The 24281-nt window shown below is 38.9% G+C and overlaps 1 protein-coding gene across 1 annotated transcript in view; it reads right to left on the reverse strand.

Annotated features, from left to right (window-relative positions):
* Positions 1–7616: 7616 nt before the first annotated feature.
* UNC79 (unc-79 homolog, NALCN channel complex subunit) overlaps positions 7617–24281 on the reverse strand; it is a 104590-nt gene continuing 87925 nt past the window's right edge. The window contains 7 exon segments of the mRNA XM_040558722.1: positions 7617–8688; positions 9482–9523; positions 13912–13989; positions 15555–15752; positions 17382–17568; positions 19250–19425; positions 22463–22552. Of these exon segments, the coding sequence (XP_040414656.1) occupies positions 8488–8688; positions 9482–9523; positions 13912–13989; positions 15555–15752; positions 17382–17568; positions 19250–19425; positions 22463–22552 (972 nt within the window). The 3' untranslated portion in view covers positions 7617–8487.

Consider the following 24281-nt stretch of genomic DNA (forward strand, 5'->3'; position numbering starts at 1 on the left):
TTCACTGAGCTAAATAACAGTACGCTAAGGGGGGACATGTAAGATTTGGGTCCACTTGAGTATCACATGAGATCTCAGGTAAGATGCTGTTGGCTTTAGAGACATTAAATTAAATCATATCTAGATTTTTATTTGATAATGCCAGAATCCTGCATGTTTCCTGTGACTATAAATTCAAATGCTCCTTCTGCACTCGAGTTATGACACAAGTCCCTGCTAGCTTTAGATCTAAGCTCAAACCAAACTACATAGATGTGTTTGAGATTTCTTCTCTGCTCTAGATACCAGCAGATAGCTCTCTCATGTCAAACCTCTGGGCAGAGAGAGAAAAAACAAGTAGTTTGGCACAGTAAAATTAACTGCAAAGGTTAAGAAGGGATATAAATGTCCCAGCACCCAAGGTTCAGCTCTTAAACTCCAAAACTGCCTATTACTAAAACAATGAATTCCAAGTTAATCTTGTCTCACCACATCTTTTGCTGCAGGTCAGAGTTGTCAAGACCCACAGTTTTTATCTGCTGAGATACTGAACAGGGAAGGAAAAAGCTTAGTCCTGGTTCTTCCAGTGGGACTCACTTCAAGTAAAAGGGAGGAAAAAAGTCAGAATTAGTTCTCCTGTCTGCAGATGGCACCTGAGACAAGCATACAGCTGAAGTGACTTCATTTACTCAAAGATAATTAACAAATGAGGGAGGTAATTGCGTTTGTAAAAGTTATGTCCTCACGGCTAGGAAAAATCAGCATGCAGCATATGCACACCCTTCTTGAGCAAAGTAATTGATGTCTTCCAAAGGAGGACTTCAGATCTGAAAGCTTGCTGCATCCTTGTTCCTGAACAAGAGCACAGCTGGTGAGCGATCCAGCCAGTACCCTCAGGAGGGAACTGGCTCCCCTTGTTCTTTTCACACCCAACCCTCTAGCAATCCCCTCTACCTTTGCAGGGATATATCAGTGGTCACTAACAGTGGGCAAATGGGAGACCTGGAGGATAATGGAGGCTAAAATTTAAGATTCAAGTTTCTCAGTAAAACACCAGCTAGAAAAGTTGCTCAGGGAAGCCTCAGACTGGCACATACAGGTCTACCTGCACATCACAAAGCACGTAATGTGGCCTTTCCCACCTACCCCCAGAGCAGGGCAGGAACAGCTCCTCCTTGGGTCTTCATGTCTCTACAGGCCTTGCTCTGTGCCTTCATGAAGAGATAAGGGAGGCCAAAATCCCTTCAAACCCCTTCTCACTTTGCTGAGGATGTAGCATTGTGTCACCACTGGGGCTGGTACATCAACGGAGGCTGTACAGGAAACTGGTTATTTACCCCCGTCTTCTCTCCACACCCTAACTAGCACACACCCACCATGAAACCCCAGCACGATGCCCCAGTACACACAAAGCCCTCAAGATGGGACCAAGCAGAGCCTTGACATGCTGCTGTGGATTTAACTTCCCAGCCATGTCATCCTGCTCTGCTTTGTGATACATGAGGGAACATTAAATTCCTTGCTTTTAATACCCTGATTTGTGGCAAAGCATCTTCAGCAGCCCTGATGTTTGATCTCAGCCACACAGCTGGGGAAAACTAGCAGCTGTTTTGTGATTCAAAAGGGACAGAATAATAACCCACTGAGGCTACTTCTTCTGCATGTAGGTGGGTGAATCAGATGAATAATTGGACAGTGCAGATTAATTAAGACTAACTCCGTTAATAGAATTAATTTGCAAATTATTACACATTAGGTGTATCAGCTGCAATTCACTTGTGACAGAAATGTTAACAAATACTAAACTACTTACAATGAAACATAGATAAATATTGCTGCTGAAATGGCTCTAAAGAAGGCAGTTGCTACACAGAAGATTTTGTCTTTAAAGGCAGGGATGCATATGCTAGAGTTCTGTAAAATCCTTGGAGCAGGAAGCATATTTTCTTCCTGGCTTGTACAGCTTTCATCACCCTGACAGCTCTCAGTGGATCGTAAATAGTCACTGGAGATGAGCTGAGAGAGAACTTTCTGGTTGGGATCCAGGCATAGATGTTGATGGAGCTGAGATACCAGGGGTGCAAGAAAAGGGAAAGAAATGGTTTTAAATTTGACAGCTGGTTTAAGAAAATCAGTGGTGAAATAATCTACCTGGCCCTCTCACACTCTTCCTCTCAAAGCCTGGAAACGTATCTGGGCTATTTGTGTGAAGTGACACACACTTAGAGCAGAGAAGCATCTGATATTTGAGCCATCTCACTGTGATCAGGGTAGGGATCCCTGGGAGGGAACGCCAGTAATATTATATTAAATGGTTTTGGAAGGTTTAAAACTGTTTTGGTCAGATATAATTAACATGATCTCCTGAACAAAAGTAGAGCTGCAGCTTCTGGAGCACCAGCTGTCCTCGGATGAGTTGGGAAGACGCTGAGCTCTGAGGTGTGTGTGATCAGAGTAAATTGAAGATGAACACAGGAGAACAAATGTGCTGTTCCCCACACAGTGAAGAAAACCAACATTGTCCACTTGGTAGTGTAATGATGGTAAAACCTGCTTTTCAATAAACATATCAGTATGAAGAAGATCAAACGATGGCTGCCTCACTTCAACAGTCTCATATGGCACCTCTCTGGAACAGACTAGCACCAGAAACAAATATTCCTCCGGTGCCCAGTTGTTTCACAGCATCAATCCTTGTTCCTTGTGAGCTAGAAATACTGGGTTTGATCCTTAACAGCTATAAATCTGTGGTTGTGCAGATTTCAATAAATCTCTGGCAGATTATTCTTGCTTTGATTCTAACTAATCAACATAATTTACACAGGATTTCCTGTGTAATGCAAAATGGGTAACATTATTTACTTGTTTGTTTATTTATTTAAATAGTGGTCATTTATATTCTGTTTTACTGATGTTTTCCTGCAGGGAAAGGGTTCACAGGTTTAAAAAAGCTTTTGTAAAGAACTTCACTGCAATCAATTTGACTTCACATGAAAGCAAAGGAGCTGTCTGAAAAGCTAACCTGCCCAAAGAAAGGATTACCTGCAAATTTTTTATTGTGTGCAAAACATCACAGATGTGTTGTTGTGCTTTTTTGAAAGAATCTAAAATAGTAAAACAGCCGTAGCAGTTTTGTTGCCCAGCTGCTGAATTATACATAGAGAAAATTGACCTAGCATTACACTATGTCTATCAAATGTAGAGCCTCCCAGCTCACAGTCACGGTTTGTTAGTTTCCCCATGTTTGATGGGGAGCTGGTTAAACACAATGTCAGAGTAGGTTACCTGGGGCTGCCCACAGAAGGCTGCTTATCGGTCATTTGGCAGTCTTGCAGTGTCTATCAAATCCTACAAAACACTGGAAAGTGACTGAGTATGTGGACTTCCAGTTACTGAGTCATGGCTTCTGTTTTTCCATGTTAATGCTTTGTAAGCAAGAATGAGGAACTAGCGCCCTTCCCAAGTACGGCTAGCTCCCGACAATGTCCTGCTCCAGAACAGCGATGCAGAGACCACACACAGGGATAGACAACGACTACCCAGCTCCCATTGCAGGATTTAGGCACTGCAGCAGCTCACCAGGCTGTAGCAGGCCTGCCTCGTCCTTCTGTGGCCTTCTGTTACCTGACCAAAGGCATTTCTAGGCGGCCTCTGACTCCCCTGCTGCAGGCCCTGGAGAGCTGATGCCAAGGTCAGATTCAAGTTCTCTTCCTGATGCCTTTGCAGCTTGAGAGGCAGCAGGACACCTTCCCTTGAACTCGCTGTTCCCACTGCTGTCCCTGGGTGCTTGGCCTCCAGCTGAAATTGTACTCAGCAGGGAGAGGCAGAAGTGAATGGAGTAATTCAGAGTTATAAATCAACAGACACAGAGCCCTTCCTTTCTAATTTGCATCAAGTCCAACCAGTGGCGTGTCAACTTTAAGCCAACTGCATTGCCGTTGCCTTCGCCTGCTATTAGGCCTACTGCTAAGATGAAGACCCACGTTGCTGACTAAAAATTCATCGTGCAATTGAGATTCAGATCCCACAGAAAGAGTACAGACTGGCTCTGCTGAAGTCACATTAAGCTGCAACAACAAAAGCTGTGGATGAAACCCTCTCAGAGCTGTGTGCAACTGGGGAGCAGCACAGGAACTTGTCCTTCAGAGCTTTTTCCAGGACACATTAGCGAAGACGAAATAGCCCTGGGCTCTGGTAATCTTCATCCAGCTTGAAAGAAGGCGATGCAGTCCAGAGTTCAGAGAAATCTTCGGGCCCAGAACATTTGTCAGTCCTACAGTACATCACGTCCTATCATATCATGAAAAACAGAGCCAGGGAAGTGACTGTGTGGTTTTAGGGCGTCTGACCCGACTGCGGCTCTAATTAGATGTCATAGAAATGTTACATATAAGATAAGGCATGTGTGTGGGTAGTAACCGATGTGCTGAAAATGCTTTTTGTTTGTGTAGCCCTGCGTGTAGATCGGATAGCGGCTTTCTTAACAGGCTGGAGAAAGGCCTGCCCGGCAATATGAGGGATTTGGTGCAGATGTTAACCTCGCTTTCAGGTCAGAGAGTTATGTAATTTACCCGCACGTCGCACCGCGTACGATGTGGGTTTTTACCGTCATTTCATCCCGAGTGCCCTGCGTTGTTGAAACTCTCATGGTTCAGTGCACAGTAAATTGCTTCTTTTACTAGGTCAGCCCCAGTAACAGGCAGTGCTTTAAGCAGCTTATCACAACATATGACTAAATACCATTTCCAAACCGCAGCTCTTTGTGATAGAGGGAGGCTGGATTCTGCTGCAGCGGCCTGGTTCCTGGAGGCACAGCCCCAAAGACACAGCCATGCAGGGAGTGTGGCCTCTGTTATGTGCTGGCATTTACATGGAACACCAAATAATTACTTCCCAATCTGCCTATGGAATAAAAAGAATTGTTGCTCTGGGCTGTTTCAGAGGGAGAATACGAATGACTTACCTGAGTTGTATCTTGACCTCAAGCACTGTAAAAGATATATTTTACTGTGCTTTTAAAATCAATTAATGCAGATTTTTGTATTTCTGAAGAAGTCTACAGTGCATTTAGTGATTTTCATGAGGTGTTTAACCACACACATCTGGCCAAGCTGCATTTATTAGTCAGCACATCCCTAATCATTGATCATAATCTCTTCCAGGCTACATTCTCCATGATAGTGCAGCTGCTCAATTCGCATTTAGTCTTAATTTGACTACGTATGACAGCTCCACAAGAACCATGCCAAATCCCTAAACCCTATGTTCAAATACGGAAGCAGGTTCTGTGACCAGCTCTTATCTCTAAACCCTGAGCTGAAACCAGATCTAAATTCCCACAAAATCTGAAAGAGCTTAGTTATGGACCTGAATTCAGCATGTCTGTGTTTAATTTTAGTAACTACCCACCACTGTATTTACATTTTTTAGTGTGTTTTGCCACTCTGAATACCAAATCCTAAGAGGCAGAGATTTTGCTATGTGGGGAAAACACTTGTGCCATGCTGCCTGCATTTGTTGTCCACCGGGATGCCTGATCATGGCATCTACTTTCTAAAAGTGACTTTTGATGACAAATCTCTTCCCTACAAACCATCTGCCTTCATACCATAAGTCTCCACAACCCCCATTGTGCTCACCAGAGCTCACCCTCTTTCTCACAGCCAAGGCCCTCATACTGTCACCTTTCAGTTGTATTTCAGATTCACTGGGTCACTGAAACAGTGGCACAGAGGTGATGAGCAGTTGGAGCAAAATATGGAAATGTCTCTATCCTACATATCCTGCTTTCATGGGACCACTCCCATTCCTTTAGGGTGACCCCAGATTCCACAACAGGTGAACCTGGGCCCTATTTATGTGTTTGCCCAGCAAAGTTATCTTCCGTATCACAGTCACAAGCATGAATGAGATACAGCCCAGGAAAGGAAGGAGCCAAACCCAGTGAAACCCAATCCACAACTCCTTTCTGCCTGGAAGGCAAAGTTACAACTGCTTACCACTTAGTTTTTAACTGTAATGCTGCAAGGGAGTGACAGACAGGGTCTATGAGCAAAGGGCCTGAGATGATGTGACAGGAGAGGATCACAAAATCAACAAAACAGGGCTTAGCTGGAATCACAAAGCAACAAAACACCTTCAAGGCACCATTACAGAGAAATCTCCCATACCCTTCTGTGAAATCAATACGCTGGGGGTGTCTCTCTGAAGTGCCTGTGCATTAATTAATAAATAAATTAATTAATTAATTAATTAAGGAGGTGGTGATTGGTGGAACAAAGTCTAGTTGGAGGCCAGTAACTAGAAGTGTACCCCTGAGGTCAGCAGTGGCTCAAGTCCTGTTTAACATCTTCATTAATGATGTGGATGATGGGGCAGAGCACACCCTCAGTAAGTCAGCAGGTGACACAAAGCTGGAAGGAGTAGCTGATGCACCAGGGGGTCGTGCTGTCATCCAGTGGGACCTCGACAGGCTGGAGAAATGGGCTGACAGGAACCTCATAAAGATCAACAAGGGGAAGTGCAAAGCACTGCACCTGGCGAGGAACAACTGTCTTATATATAGCCAGTCAAAACCTGGAGAAAGGAAGTGGTGGTTCCCTCTCCTACTGTTATGAAAATTTGGGAAGAAGTATTTCCGTAACAATATGTGCAAGGCAGTGCAATCTCTATTCAGCATGACAAGAATCTATGCCTGAAACACTATGAAATGATCTTCTGATGGATCTCTTAATAGTTCAAATCAAGACAGAAATGCTTTCCAGAAGCTCAAAAATTCTGCCTTAGTCAGGTGCAAGTCACTTACCTCAGTACAAGCAAAACTATCTGCAGTTAAACAGCTTATGATGAATCTGCTAGATTTTTCATTGTTGTTTTGATTTGGTTTTTGTTTTTTAATGAATGGCCTATTCTGAGCTTAAGCTCCGTTAATGTATGAATCTAGGAAGGAAGGAAAGCCAGATCAATGCCTCTCCACTGAAAACACTAGAAGAGGTCTTTTAAGCAAGCTAGTGCATGCTTTACTATCTTTCATGGTGGTGGGCTTGTTTTTGTTTTTTTTTTTGTTTTGTTTTGTTTTCAGCATAGTAATATCTGGAATGGAAAAAAAATGGAATATCTCCAAACATTTCCACTTTCTTCTTTGGTAATAATACTGAGGAAAGATTGACCCTCCACAACAACTGAAACATACTCAAGCACTTCTTTACAGGTGTGCCTTTCTACTTCCATGCAATCAGGGAGGAAAAATGTTGATTCTTAGAGTGGTAGTAAAGACTTTATAATAGCTTTCTAATTAACAAACATGTTTATGTTGTGTTTCTTCTAATCAGTGCATTACAGTAATAAGTACAGAAAATAAAACTGTGATTGCACAGATTTAAATTACAAGAGGTGGTAAATTAGGGTGCTCTTAGGATTTGGGGCAAAAATCACTGAATTTATTGAATCTCCTTAGATTTCAGCAGGCTTTGGCTGAGTACCTTAAAGATATTAAAATGCATTTGTTATTAAAATTGTGTTCAACACGGTAGTATGCAAATGCTGTGATTTGTTAATATTATGCAAACGCTCAGTTCCAATCACGCTCCTCTTGAAGTCTTGTAATACAATTTCTGTAGACATCATAAAAATACGTCTGAGTTATCCATTTTTAATTGCATTGTATACAAGTATTACAGAAGAATGCAATACAGTATTCACAAAAATCAAAGAGGCTTCTATGAAACCTACAAAAAGCAGCACAGAATCAATGAAGTAAAAGCAATATTTCAAAAAATACTAAATTAGATTTGGCAGTTTTGGAAAACAGTATTGAAAAAAAAAATAAGACAAATGAATTGGCACAGTTTAACAACCTAATTTCTAAGTGCACTTTATAATAACTCTCCTTACAAGCTGCTGTTTTCCCAGAAGATGATGACAAAAAGCCTCATTAGAACACCACTATTTTGTAGTGACAGGTTTTATTGCATCGCCAGCTGTGAATCTAAAAAAAAAAAAAAACCTCCCCCAAAAAACTATAAAGGTTCCTAAAAACCCTGTTTTCTTTTATCATCAAAAAATAGCAACATAGCACTTCCATATGTTTGTGAATACCTACAACTCTAGTTTTAAAAAAAATAGAAGTTAAAGAAAAGTGATTTTTGTTTTATCTTCAAAAATAATGTAAAGAAACATTTATTAACGAGATATTTCAATGACCAGAGAGATATGTACAATGTGATAGACTTGAGTCTAATCCTGCAAATATGTTCATGACTGCAGACTTGAATACCTGTTGATCCTGCTCATTTGAGCACAAATGAGTAAGTGTAATTAGGGACTGGCAGGGTCAGGCTCTTAGCTTCACAGCTTCACATAAACCTTTCCACAATCTGTTCTGGGCTAAAAAGTATAGATACAGTATATACTCTGTATACTGTTGTGTTTTTTTTTTAAACAGTGTTCTACAGCTATCACCCTGTTATTGCTAGACTAAAAATGAACATTTGGAACAATTGACATTAATCATAAAGGATAAAATTGAGATGCAGCTTCTGATGACTGAATTTCCACTTGAGCCATTTTAAATTGGGTACACTGCAGCCATTTGCGGAGCACAGACGAGCTATTGTTCATTTGTCCTGACCCTTGTAACATTCTTAGGCTGTGATGGTTGACATTGCTCTGGATGGCTTGGAGGCGTAGCTGGAGTCCAGCAGATAAATGCTGTTGAAATAATGCAAAACATTTAGTTTCTCTAATGTACTCTAATGTAGTAAATGTACTTATTGTCATCAAGTGGTGGTTGTTGGTCAGGGAAAGTTCCTCCACTGCCCCAATGTCACCTTTCTTTCTTCCACAGCCTGCACTGCGGCATTGTCATGAAGGACAAATATGCCTACAAAATCACCAGGTTTATCAAAACCAACTACATACTTAGGCTTCATCCAGCACCTTTATTCCCATTAATAAAATTCTTGAGTGGCAAGCCACACTGGTCCACCTCACTCTTCCTTACAAACAGGGACAGCAGGCACAGTCTTACCCAAGTAGTCCCACAATATCTGATACATATATATATACATATATATACACACACACACATGTATATGTATGCATAAAAATATATTCACTTTTATACGTAACAAAAATCCATCTTCTGGGTCAAGACTCCCCATCATTATTTGTGAGGGAAGTTTCAAACCCAAAACACAAAAATCAACTGGCAACTACCATCTCAGTGAACACTATGGAAAGGCTGGGCCGCAGAACCTGGTTATTTGAAAGTGTTTCAAAAGAGAAGCAGAGAACAGCACTGAGTACAGGGCAAGTACCGTAGCTGATGCTCTGTGTATGCTCACACCCAAGCCCTTCAGTGCTGAACTATCCAGTGCATCTGGATGCGCTACAATGATCTATTTTCAGATAGTTTGGAGACCAAGTCTACTGACCTTATTTCCAGAATTTACAGAAATTTGTAACACTGAGAATAAAAGACAAGTTATTAGAAACAACTTACCTTTAGATTTGACTGTATCATTGGCAACCACATTGGTATTAGCTGTAAGAAGAGATACGTTTTGTTATTATACAAGTGACTGTAAACATGCTCCAGTTACTGTGAGACAGAAGGGTATATCTATCACATTTAACTGTCAGAATGGACACAGACTGAACCATAAATCTTCAAATGTGCTAATTTTCCAATGACGTGTATGTTTTGGGGCAGATGTCTCTGAGGTAAAGAAGCCAGCTTCCTTTGTTTGCAGCTTGATGAATCACCAGTAGCAATTACTGATAGCCCATTTAAGGATCGCCTTAGACACTGATGAGAGTACAAAATAATAAAAAAGGTGTTAAAGGAAATCACTTCTTATTTTCCTGTGAGGGTGTTTTTGTATGCATAAGTGAGCAATATTGTAATGAATACAGTATATGTTCTGCATTGTGAAGTGCACATCAAGAACTGAAAAAACGTAGAGCAGAAGTTCTATTAATAAGACAGATATTTAAATGGCAATCAGCATTTTATAAACCACTAGTCAGTGTCACTGCTTCATTGCAGAATGTGACCTGTAGTCCTGGCAGCACAGACAAACTCTCCTAAATATCCAAAATGACAAGGCAAGGGGGTCTGGCAATCTGTTACCCATGGCTGATATTTATTTCAGTCTCCTGCCCTTCAGAGAACTTTTATTTCTGAGTAAGCATAACATGACAAGCTTCTGGAAGACAGACAGGCATTTCTAGCAAAAGTATTCATGTTATCCAATATTAATTTAACCACTGAGGTTATTGTTCTAAAATGTTCCTCCAAATGGCATCAAAATTTGCAATTTGCCAATTAAGCTACCGGGAGCTGCAAGTTAAACCTAATCACTATTGACAACATTAGATAAAGTGCTGTTTCCCTTGTGCAAGGAATGATAATTGTTTCAATTTCACTGCTGTTTTGCTAGAGAATCATATGCAGCTCTGTCAGGACTGATTACTTAGCCTACCAAATGAAGAACCATATTCAAACCTCAGCATTAACAGAAAGATGAATGCCAAAACAGCTGGAATGCAGCCAGAAGCAGTAGATGTGTGAGTTCTGTGTATCATTCTGTGGACTCTCACACCAAATGAAGTGCTTAATAAGGTCCAGAGCCCCCAGGTCAAGATGTGGTTTTTGGAGCAGTGGGAATAGGTACATGTAGTGAGAAGCCATGTTCCATGCCTCCCTACGATCAGAAATGTCACTTAAACTTTCATCCAGCATTAATGGAGCTAGCCAGTGGGGACAGGACTGGTGTCAGAAACATGGCAAGCAAGAAGGAAGCTAGGCAGAAAACCCAGGAAAGGGAATTCCTTGGGGTCAAGGTACCCCTTTGCATCTGAACCAATTGTCTGGACGTCTTTTACAGTCAGCTGGGAGAAATACACACTTCTCACACCTTCTCACATACTTTGGAACAAGACGGATATCTAAAGCAGATAAAGATGAATCATGACCTAAAAATAAATGTTTGTATCTATTGACTAAAAAGGGTTTTCTAAGGAACTAGCTCACATTGATATTTATGCTGTAAAAGTCTAAGGTCAGGTACGACTACTGTCATCCTGCACCACTTCTGTCTTTCAGGATCCAGACACACTTAGGGAAACTAAACATTCCACTTCAGGAACAAGAAAGCAAACCTACAGCTGCCAGTTAGATAAATAAGACAGAAGAAATTTTTATTGAAGTGCTTCAGTTTTATGACCTAATCCACAGCCAGCCTTTTTCACACAAAGGAGTAATACATAAAGCTAGTTAGAAAAAAACAGCTGGGAGAACACACTGCTGTCAGACACTGTCAATTTTTTGGAATTGATATTTTCAACAGGATCATGTTGATGCCAGTGCAAGTTTTGATAGAAACCTGTCTGGAGAACAGATTGATTGCTGTACTTTTCTGGCTCCACAGTTCTGCTGCCTGCCCAGGTCTCTCGAAATCTACTTTGCAGCCACTGGAGAGTTGCCTATAATCCCTGGGTCTCTGGAAATGATGCTGTGGTTTGCTGAGCTGCTCTCTTCTCTAGGCTCCCAGATTCTTCAGGCATCAGGCATAGGTCAGAGAGCTGTGATTAGCAAGGAGCTGGTCCCCAGCATCAGTGGCTGTCCTACGATAGCTATTTTCCCCACTTTCTTTGACCTAGGAAACCAGGAGCAAAGCTGAACACTGTCACTTCAGTCCTCCTAAAGTGGAGTGCCTTCCTCAGAGAAAAATTTAATTAATTAAATATATATGTGGGTACGTATACATCTGTGTAAGTCCATACATACACACACACGTGTGTGTGCACTATCTCACTCCAACTTAGAAAGGAAAATAAACACATAATGGTTGACATGTATTCACAGGAAAGAGACTTCATTTTCCTCACCAGATCAGTCAAGATGGTCTAAAGTCAGATCCAAAAATCATCCTCTAAGAAAACAGGAAATGGCTCAAAGACCATAGATAGCAATTAAAGATGTGTCTCAGTAAGCTCAGTAGGAGGTTAATAGCCAACACAGTACCAGGAGGAGGAATCCTCACAGCATCAAAACAAGGAGGAGATGAAGGACTGCTTATATCCAGCACAAAGAAAGAAAGCTCTTCTTTCAGTGAAGGAGGGCTGAATTGTTCACATCTTCTCTTTCTCTCTTGTTTCAGGACAAATTTTCAGAAAATGGCCACCCCGAACAGCCTGGCATCATGTGATATCTTCTCATTGCGGTGCATTAGAAATGTGTGTGTTGGCTCATGCGTTATTACACAATGACTTCATTAACAAGAGAAGTTTTTGCAGCACCTGGATTCCTCAGGTGGAATAAAAGACATTGCAGTAAATATCATTATGTGAATGATAAATTATCAGGATTTAACAATGCTATTGTGCCCATTTCCAAGAGGATGTCATTGGGAATTACTACTTTTGCTGAAAGAATGTGGGGAAAAACTAGGATAAATACTTACACAATTAATTAGTTTTGGAAAAAAAAATAGTAACCTGGGACTACAAATCCTCTAATACTATTATGCCTGCAGATGTTCCCACAGGATTGCATGTTAAGGCTAAGTAATGGGGATTTGGTTGTCCAGATTCTTCTCTTTCACCTCCAATCTACTGAACATGAAACAAAGCTTAGCACCTTAACTGAATTTCACGGGTTTACAAGCTTGATTTTGTAGTAACAAAACCTGATTTAACCTGATTTAGCGTATTATTGATACTGAAATCAGATCACTGATATATTCTGAAATACAAACCTCTGGAAGTGTTCGTTTGAATGGTGACAAGAATTTAGCCCTAAAGGCCTCTCTTTTTACAGCTTTAAAGCCATTCTTCCATCTTTTTTAAAGACATATCCTTGTCAAATTCTGGACGTCCTGGACTGCCCACAGCTTCTCTAGGGAGAGCCACACTCACTTTGATGTCCTACACTGACATTTTCTGTAGTGAATTGAGTCACTGCTGACAATAAATGTATGTTTTCACAATGACTGTGAATACTTTCAGGCCAGTTAACATTAAAACCTTTAATTTTAGCTACTGTATTTTCTATTCCTCCTTGACCATAAAAGACTAGAGTAAAACAACAGAAGTTTCCTTTATGGCAACAGAAGAACTATGTAAACCAACATATTTCAGCTAGATGAATTTCAGTTCAGAAAAAAAATCAGTTGCATTAACTACTTGGTTTGTTACAATTTTCTGTGAAAAAGAACTTCAGAATAATATGATGGGAAAACATGTAAAAAGGCTAGTGAAATTGATTCATGCTTGTGCATCTACCCCAATCCTTTGAACATCTATTCTGTTCTGATCTGGGTAGTACAAAAAATGCACGGAAGACTGTTGATTTCAAAAGGAGTTTTTACATGAATGAAGCATGGATTATTTGATTTCTTTTACTCAAAGAGTAGCCTGTTACACATCCTAGGGGAAGAAGATTCACTATCAAATAGTATTTGACTAAGAAAGCCACGTAGGCATATAAGAATAAAGCCACTATGATATGAGGCTTTGTTATCAGCCTGAAAGAATGTAAGGATCTGAACAATGAGGTGGATCTCCAAAGGATCTGCGATGGTTTAATGCTACAGAATGGCTAAAAGTTCAGACAGTACCTCCTAGAAGTTCTTATAAGGTCAGTGACACCAGTTGAGTCCATTAGAGGAATAAGACCATTGCAACAATGGAAAGAGGATCAGAAGTTCATTCCAAAAAATCAGGTGAATTTGGATTTGAGATTATGTTCTGGTCTTACTAGAGATTTTATTATTTGTTTTGCTCTACTAGATTTTATTTCTGTACTAAAAATTCAACCTCCGCTTTTTTTTTTTTTTTGAGTTGCAGGAAAGCAAGGGACAGTGTCTCTAGAAATCACAATAAACAGACAACACCCTTAATTAAATATTCATGATGGGGTATGCCTACCTTTACAAAGATAGTGGAGTTGCATTCCTGTAAAGCCTCCATTAAACTAATCACATGTAGACACACCATTTCCACCATCTTGAAAAAAAAAAAGCACAAAAACAAATTAATGTCCAGTGTTGTACACTAAGACACCAATCCCTAAAAAGAATCTTGCTGTATTTGCTTGGCAGTTATAATGAATCACTAGATGTGTATTTATCATCTACACATAAGATTAAGTATTACATGTACATACAAGGCATATTTTCTTTATTTAGTTTTCCCCTGATACAGCAGCACCTGGTAAATATTTCGAAGTATTTAATGCATTTTAATTCCTATCACACATCAAAACAAGTTGCCTTTAGCTTTCTTCCTTTCAGACATCATAAATCCTTTTACATGCCTTTGTAGTTCTCATCAATCAAGGTGTCAGAAATTGATATTTTTATTTACTGAATCTGTTGAAAATTAACAGAGCCACAAAAAAAGCATCTTTTTTCCCCTCTCCTATCAAAGACAATTTATTGTTCTGAACTGGCAGCTAGTCCATAATTCTTCCATTTGTACCACGAATTATGACAGATGCAAATATCATTTATTTGGAGGTAGACAGCATTTTATGTTTTATATTATTTAAATTCATAGGTACAAGACAAATACCTTCAGCCAACAGTAAGTACTTACAGTGCCTGCATGAACTGCGTGTACATTCCCCTTGATAATAATCTTAGCTTTTATGTCATGTTTTTTTTATCTTCAAAGTGCTTTAGAAACACTAACTAATTAACCTCATAACACCCGTGTGAGATGGGCAAGTATTATTATCACATTCCAGAGAGCAAGTACTGAGGCAGATAGTTTAATAACTTGCACTAAAGACACATAATGAGACACTTTCCCAGAATAAGGCTTGTAACTTGGGACTTCATATTCTTGTACTAAGGGCTGACATTTCCTTTTGCGTCTGACTAAACAACTGTCTAGTTAGTAGCGCAATACACAGCTCCCATTTGGAGGCTAAAATATCATTTAAACACAACCTTAGGTGGTCCTTGCCTAATATAGACAAGACACAAGGAAAGGGTGAACATTTCCCTTTCAAACTTTATCTCTAGGGTTGCCCTCTTCAAGTCATTCACTGCTCAAAAATGTTTCCAGAGATATCTATGTGGCTTATTTCTGTTGAGTAACCAATGGGTTATGAGTAGTCAAATGTCAGCAATGTTTGTTTTTCACCATCGTGTAGTAAAAAATATTGAAATGGTTATTCACAGAATTATCCTAAAACAGTTGCTCTTGTAAGGCAGAGTAAGATGAAACAATAGGGCCAATGTGAAAAGTAGGAAGATAAATAAAATGGGACTTGAAGAAGTAAAATGAGACTTGAAGCAGGGAGCCCTTAATCCAACAACCAGTGACTCTAGCTCTTGAATGCCATGACCCTGTTTCTGGCAGATCCTGGCTATATATATAGATCCTGTCTCAGGTCCACTGCAAGGTTAAACCACCACTAATTAGCTTTTGCTTTAGTTGCTCAAAAGCATCAAAGTTGCTTTAGAAAGTTATTCAGCGTCTGATGTATTCCACTGAAATATGGAAGCAAAGCCAAGCCCTCTGAGTTTAATCTGTACCAAATCTGTGCACAGCATCTGACTCACCACTTTGTTATGTGCCATTAGCTGTAGGATGCTAGGTGTCACTCGGCTCCAGAACTCCAGGGCTGTAAGGATTGCTGTAAAGCTAAATTCGTTCTGATTCTGGACTGTCGGAGCTACTGCCGTTTGTTCACAATACACTGTCCAGAGCTGAGCAAATATAAATGCATGGAAGAGGGAACACATGTGCAGAACAGATGTCTGTAGAAATAGAAAAGAGAGGACAATGTTTATTGAAATAAGTGTATTCAGGTATACTGCAGAAGCTTTCATCGAAGTACTCCTCTGTAATGCATTGCACTGTGCAGTCCTGCCCCTCATTCCAGAATGTTTTCCTCTGATTAGGAGCTAACCAAGGATGTTTGATAACATCTTCTCCATGTTTAAAAACTGTTTTTATATCTAGAAACTAAAAACTACATTTAAAAACACAGTCCCGTGCAATCTTAATATATGACATTAAGGTCAGTCCCTTTAAAGAAAAGGTTAGTTTTCCAGAAAAGTGACTCAGAACTTGTCCTGAGACTTTCTTGATGGAAAATTCCCACCACCATCTGTAGAAGGCCTGGAGGCTGGGACATGTATGTCTGCATTTCAAAGATGCTGTTGGGGTACATCAGTAAGTCTGATCACCTGCAAGGAAGGATATCATACAAAGTACGACATCTTACACCTGTCATCCATTTCTATCGTGCTGGGACACAACTGCTCTCAGTCCATGTAAAGCTAACAGAGAATTCATCCTGCATACTCAAGCATGACTTGGCTAGTAAGCGTCATATTTTGTAATGTCTGAGCCTCCAAAAGTGCTGGACATTAACTACTCCATTATAAGAAAGATGTTGCTTGTCAGAGATATTTTCCTCAGTTTAACACTGCAACAGTGATTCATGCTCTGTGGCAGGATGAGTGCACCAAACATTGCAATGGTTGCTTGGTAACTGGAAAGAGGTATTTGAAAGAGGAAAAAAAAAAGCCAGAAGACATGAATGGAAGCACCAGTGTCCTGGTTGGGTGAGGGGAAAGAAAGGGAGGATTTTAAGTATCAGACAAATGTGTGATCATTCTGCTTCTGTAGTTAATAAAATCCTGGTTGGTGTCGGAGTACTGCTATATCTGTGTTAAGCTACTGTTGCAAATTGCTTACAGTTTGCAATAACACTTCTTGTCAAGAGCACCTTCAGAAAAATAAAAAGTTGTGCTTGAACCATCACAGTTTGTAATTGACTCACAGCATTTATAGGTTATCCAATATTACTATACACGTAGAAAAGAATAAGCAATTCTCTAGAGATTTGCTACAGAGACGGTCATTGCTAAAGGTTCAGTTTGGAACTCAGTTTTTCCTTCCTTATTCCTGTGCTGAGATATTTTGAAAAAGTTAAATCTCAAACTTACTTGTAGTGATTTCATCATCAGTTTTCTATGCATGAAGGGCTAGCTATGCCAGAAAAATGATAGATTCTTTTTTCCCTTTATTTCAGCTTTTAATAATGTTTTGCCCCTCTTTTTTTCTTAGGAAGAAATAAATACTCCCATGTTGTCCGCTTTAATCCAGTGGGATCTTTTCTTATAAAATAAAAAAGGCAAACAGTTCTAAAACTCTCAAAACTGTATTAGTGGATTACTTCAGAAACGCAGTCCATGGGATACTGTGCTGGAAATACAAGCCGTTTTAAACAGGACATGAGTTTACATGATTTAGTTTTGATGATATTTAGAAAAGTTTAAAATTTCACATCACAATAAAAAAACAAATTAGTGATAAATATTTTTCAACAGTAAGGCCAGTATATACCACATCTCCTCTTAAAACACAGAATCCCTTACCTTCGATTGCTCTGGAAACCCAATCAGAATAACAATAAGGTGGTCAGCAATTTGTGAACCTGCATCCAGTGGAATAGGCATGCAAGATGATGGAGAATTTGGACAGACAACATTGTGTGTCAGAGACCCCAGGAGTAGCCAGGACAGCAAACGAATATGTGAAACACATTCTATGAACTCTTTGGGCCTGTCAAGAAAGAGCGAATTTTATAATGCTGCAAAGTTTTCTATTTTTCCCCAAAACAAAGAGCCTCTGTAAACACTTTGCAGATGCAGTCTTAAGTGTGCTGGAGGCACAAATCATTGGCAGAACTTACAAGAAGACCAGAACCACAAACAACTTAGTGGACTTGACAACCTTTAACAAGTCCAACAGAACACGCTTGGTGGGCTGGGCCTAAGAAATGGTTTCTATGAAAGACTAGAACATGCGCAGTCTCACTGGTTCCATACACAGTGATTTTTTACACAGAAATCATCAAATCAGAAGAGCTGCCCAAGTGAAACTGCTCGTTCCAGGTCCCCTAGACAGTGTATGGCTGACAAGGCTATGGCAGGAAATTCTTCATTCCATGGCTAGCTTCCGAGACAGGTGCTCTACCTTACTTTTGCTGTGTTGCACTTCTCCACAGGTAAAGTGGAGTTAATTTATCTTCTCCTTAGCCTCTCCTTGGACATTTGGACTGCATGCTTTTAAGGGCAGGGAGGGACTATGCTTTTTTGTGACACTTATTAATTATTCATCTAGTGCAATCTTCAATTGTAAAGCAATTGTGCTTAATCAATCTGAAAAGGAATAGTACTTTTCTAGTATCATCTTGTCTATCCCCTTGCTGTTAAAAAATTCAAACTACATACTCATTTGAATTCACAGGCTTAGAAAAATAATTTGATTTTAGATCAAGAAACCACTACCTAGGAGGCCACTCACTACCGTTATTCATTTCTAATTTCATGTTGTTGTCAAGGACTCACAGAACCAAAGAGGCATTCCATTATTTTTTTTTCTTTGTATAGACTCTGATAAAATGCTCATCTTCAAGTACCTACAGGGTATCACAGGAATTCCCCATCTTCACCTTGGAACATATAATGCAATTTTTACACGTGTGAAACCGAAGCCCGAAGAGGTAACAATTCCTTATTTCCAGAACTAGGTATGTACACTGAAGTACATGCAGACATATCTGTAGGACTGGAGCCCAAGCAGCCTACTCCCCAGAAGCCTGGGGCAGGAAGTTTGGAACAAAGTTGGGACAAAAATACTTATTTGTTGAAACACAATCCAGTGGGCTACACTCAAAACATCTCATTTGCTACCACTGTAAGACAAGGGACAGTATTTTGCCCTTCTTTTTGATCATAAGACACTGCATACTCTCACAGCGAACAAAAATAACAAACATGTCTTGAAGAGCAGGATTTCTCTCATCTAACTTCACTAGGTGAAGTCAGTATTTCTACCGACACCTGAATAGCTTTATGCTTACAAATCTCACTCATTTGTTCTCAGTAATATCAACGAGCATTTCTCATTTTTCTCCCACCATATTTTATACAAGTCTAGGACTGCTCAAGTACTTGCATGCTTTTCACTGTCTGTATCTAGATCAAGAATCAAGTTCATTTCCAGTGAACTCCAGTCAAATCAAAGGAGTTACTTCCACTGTCTCTTTGGTCTGTACTTTAAAAGTTGCACTGATGACCTCCTCTGGTAAGGCTCTGGGAGCTGCTGACCAGCTGTTTCAATGTCCCATGGCCACCACTCCCAAACTGTGCATCCTACTTATTCAATCCATCAATAAACAGAATTCCATTAAGATTTCTAATTCATTTTAGTATTCCTTTTTGTGGAAAAGCATCCTCACCCTTGTTGCATTGCAGAAGGAGGATGGTAAAGCCAAGGCAAATATCGGATCACAGCTTTGTTGTCTCTGTGGTTTCCTCGTGTGATTTCCATAGCAGCAATCTGAGCTAAACCAACTTTCAGATGCCCACCAAATGTGTCTTCATGCAATGGCTGAGAACAAGTCTTCATGTGACTCTGCAAAGCAAAGATCTTATTTCATACCTGAAAAGAATATTCTATTTCACTTCCCTGCAGTTTCTTTCTCAAGGTCTCTACCTGCGTCTATAAAACTACAAAACTCAGAAATAGGTTTAAAAAAATTATCCACTCCCTATATTAGTAACAGTATTATGATGCAGCTTTTTCCATGGAGCCCATATTTTCAAGAGACCACACAAAACCCGAATTATACAAAATGAAGAAGCAGCTTTTGTACCAGCAAACTCAGCAGCTGATAAGTACAAACTAATGGTTGCACATCCAGACAGTTTAACTGAAGATCAAAGAATGCAACTGTGTAATAAGATAGCACTCTGGGCAGGAAATGCCATCTCTGTGTGATATTTCATTTACATGTACAGAAAAGCCGTCTATCATTTACCAACGGTATGACTGTATTGCTCTATTCATTTGCTACAAATGCCTTTAAGCCCTGGAAATATAAGGACTAAACCTTTTACCAAGAAACCTGCATACATTTCTGCCTGGAAAGATAATTATCCTGTTTTGACAGCTGTAAGGAATGTTTCACTGGTGATCCTTGAGATCCTTCAGTACTTCTAGTTGAGCTAACTTTGCATTACCTTCTGTCACTGTACTAATGCATGCTGAGTGCATGTGCATACTTAAAAGACAAACATATGCTTTGCACAAGAAAAAACAGGTCATCAGTAATTAAAGTATTATAACAGGATAAAAATCAGTGGTTTGGTAATATTTTATAAAAGATAAGGATCTGACCCCACCAACTTATACTCTCAAAAATCACTTTAAGTCTCTTCCACAAGAAAAAAAGAAACTTATCAGCATGTATATCTAATGATTTTGCTAAAGAGACAGGTATAAAGGATAGACAGGTATGCAGGCAGATATATTCTTCAAAAATAATGGAATTTTCTAACTAAAAACCTACCTGAGCTCTAGCAATTAAAATGTTATCCCCAAGGAAAACAATACAATAATATCAAAAGAAACAATAAACTGGAATGTGATTATCTTAAGAATTAACATTTATACTTTGCTTATAGTGCAATAGTTAACACACAGGACTGAAAATAATTAACTTCTTTCACAGAGACTATTCTCAGACACACAAAAGACACCAGAAATGAATAAACAACTTTAACTGTTTGCTGAATTCCTATAGAGTGATTTTTCTTTTACATATATTTGTTATATAATAGCATTTAATAACTTTTTCTCAATTTTTGTGTTTTATTTTTTTTCTTCTGCAAAACATCGCCCAAAATTTGAAAACCAAGATTAAACTTTTGCTGTTTGATTGCAACTAGTCATATAAAGCATATGACATGCTTTGTCTGAATGCGGTACTCCAGATGCTGTTGATAATACATACTCATAGTAAGAAATTGTACAACTGGATGATCTTAGGACTCACTTCCTAAGAACACCTATGTGAATAAAACTGAGCAACACAAGTAATTATATTAAATCAGCTTAAAATAAGTGAACCTAGATGTTGTGAATTTGTTTAAAGTTTTGACTATTTCTGAACTTAGAAACATTTGCAACATTTCCCAACTATCACAGAAGCACATGTAAGTTTCCCTAAAGATCCTACCAGAATCCAAAAATTAAAAATCTAAAACTTCTCAAATTCAGCCTTATTAAATAAGAACTGCCTTTTCATTTTCCAAAGACAAAGCTTATTCTTCACAATACATAAAATTACAGTCATTTTTGACTCTGCTAAGTTCAGCTTTTTCTCAGAGTCCTGTATTACATGGACTCATATTATATGGAATCAAATTAAAACAACCTAAAATTTAGACCATTTGGTTCTGATTTCATTTTAAATGCTACAGACTACAAATTTGGGGAGCTTCGTGTCTAATTTCAAAACATAAATGTGACAAACTGGGTAAAGTGTTCATTCACATCCTAGCTATATCTGGGTGCAAAAATGTCATAAATAAATAGTCCTATCAAGAATAAGAAAGCATAAGAAATTAACATATTGGACTTAAGCATTGTAAGAGCATTTCTAAAAATTATGCTACAGTTCAAGGGAAAAGGGGGTACAAAGAAAAAGTTCAAGTGGGAGAGATCTTTCTACAGAAACTTTTTACAAAGGAGATAGGATAACTGCAAGTATTTACAAAAATTTTTCCCATTCCCCATTTCTGTGGAAGTGGCAAACGGGATGTATCTCTGTCTCATTTGTGATTTATTTTCCAATCTATTTTGAAAGCAATTCTGAACTGGAAGAGAAATGAGTGAATAGCTTTAAAAAGATACAGTGCAAAGGCAATGCAACTGAGCTTAAAATGATTAATTCGTTTGTACTTTGAAGTATATTTCTAGTCCAGCACAAAAGGCTGCTTCTCTTTATTGCAGGATTTCTTTTAAAGCTCAATGGGATTCAAGGCATAGGGCCAACAGGGTAAGAACTTACAAAAAGGTGTTTTGTCCAGAAAAACAAGGTTACTGTGAGTTTCAAGAGATGTCATTTTCAGTTCCTCTGGGATTCTTCCTCCTTTATGGTAAGTAGTATTATCTTGCAGTGAAGTGTACCCTCTGGGGCATGGTGTGGGGTCGAGGGGGCAAGGGGAGAGTGAGCAAGCAAACATGCAAGATAAACCAGTAGGGTAAAAAGTCTAACCTCATTGCTTCATAAAAAAACCTCCAGTATCAAAATCCACTACAGGTTACCATTCTTCCTGTCTTGCCTGTAACAGAAATTTTGTATGAACCCACAGCATGAAACACTCCAGTGTGTTGCCAGTAACTTTCATCAGGATTGGTGCAATAGTAGAAGCCCTTTCAGGGAAACACCACACTAGTTTCTCGGGAAAACAGAAGTGACTAATCTACAACAGCTCTAACACTTAAATAATAAAAATAATAAAAATAATAATAATAATAATATGAAGTCAGTCATCCTCAAAGACTTCCAATAGTTTCTTCCATTGGCAGGTTAATTACAGAAAATATATTAAAAACAAAGAGATACACACACACACATTTTAGATCATGTACGCCCATAACCAACCTTTAATTTGGTCAAGGTATGCATATCTGCAATGAAATCCAGCACTTCCCCAACATATTGCCTCATGCATTCCATTGCTGCTGTTCCACACTAGTAAGAAAAAGAAGTATGTTTAAGCACCATATATAAAAGAAATACGTTTAAGCACCAATTTTTGAATCTCTTAGTGTTTTTTCTCCTTGCTTCTTGTTCACCAGAACACAAGTTCTTGTCTGTCTCAAGTTCTTTATTTTACTTTTCAGTTGGATTACTTTACTCGAATTAGGAATAGGCATTCTTTGATGTTTTTCTTCTCACTGTATTTGCCCTCTTATCTGATGATAGCATAAAGATAGACCAAGCACTGTAGCTTCTTCATGCATCATAAAATACTCTTATCTGTAACAGCAGTGAAAGATCAATTGATGAAACTTTCAATAATATCCTTGTCATGCATCTGAAATTTACAGCAGTCCAGAATCAAAGTCTTAAAAAGTCAATGAGAGTTTAACAACCCAGTTGTTCAACCAGCTGAGCATTTCTGCAAGTAAAACCAATCAGATACAATCCCAGAAAACAAAATTCAATCACAGGCACAGATGCCCTCACAATCACATGAATTATGATGGACAAACAGAGTAAGTGACTGGCTTCATGTATTTTATGTGTAAACATCACTGAAATGAACACTGATGGTATTTGGTACTTCTTTTTTTTACACTAACAAAGGTTTTTGGGATATTCCTGTTATGAAGTCATATGGCATTTTAATGTCACTCAAGCTAGTTGCAATTTTCAAAGGAGGATGCATGGGTTACAAGGGATGAATCCAATCCAATTTGACCATAAAGTTGTAAGCATTGAGAAGTGGTCTGTGCCAGAGCAAGAACGACCACAAAGGGAAAACAAAAGGACTCAATGTGATGCTTGTATTCCCACAGTACACATTTTCATAGTTCCTTTCCTAGATCAGTGAGAAATGCCAGTCTGGCCTTCAGCTAGTACAAGACATATCCAAGATGTGCAAAGCAGTCAATTGAACAAAGCTGTCAGATTAAATAAAGGCTTCTGACAGACCAGAGAACCCTGGAGAAAAGCTTTCAGAAGGTGATATGACTGACCCATGAGCCATCATATAATGTTTATATCTTAATAACCTACAGTGAAGATAATTCTAGCAGAATTCAAGGGGAACTATGAATGTTCAACATTCCTCAACATCAAGTCTATATATGCCTTATTTTTTGGGGCCAAGTGTAAGCAATGCTTAACTTTAGAGGCTATATGATGAAATTATTAGGTATCTTTCTTCTTAAGGTGGCAAAAAAACCCTATTGTACCAAGTCATAGGCTAAGGACAAAATATTGCAAAATGCTTATAGGGGGAAAATATTCTTCTCTGACCTTTATTTAATCACCTGTGCTTTGAAACACAGAAACACAAAACTATCTGAGTATACAAATGAATCAAATTTAGTTTTGATCACAGAAGTATTAAACCATAATCGAGTTTTAGTGGCTGAAATTTGAAAAAAAACTGTTAGTGTTCTATTTTTAAGGAACTGATCTGAGTGCTTCTAATTTTTCTACATTAGTATCCATCTACACGGTGTTGAACTGTAACACCTTCTGGCTTTTCAAATGCTATGCATGTCAGTTCCCTTGACAGAATAAAAAAACAATAAAATAAGGTCACTGATAGCATATCCTCCTTCCAGTTTATGTGGAGTAAGGACCCCACATGGGCTCTATATTATTGAGTGACATAATTATGAAAGATACTATACTCAAACCTCTGAATAAAAATGTTCTGGTGCAAGACTTCTCCCCAGCCTTTTGT

This window comes from Cygnus olor, chromosome 5 (assembly GCF_009769625.2).
Source record: "Cygnus olor isolate bCygOlo1 chromosome 5, bCygOlo1.pri.v2, whole genome shotgun sequence".
In the NCBI taxonomy this organism is placed as follows: Eukaryota; Metazoa; Chordata; class Aves; order Anseriformes; family Anatidae; genus Cygnus; species Cygnus olor.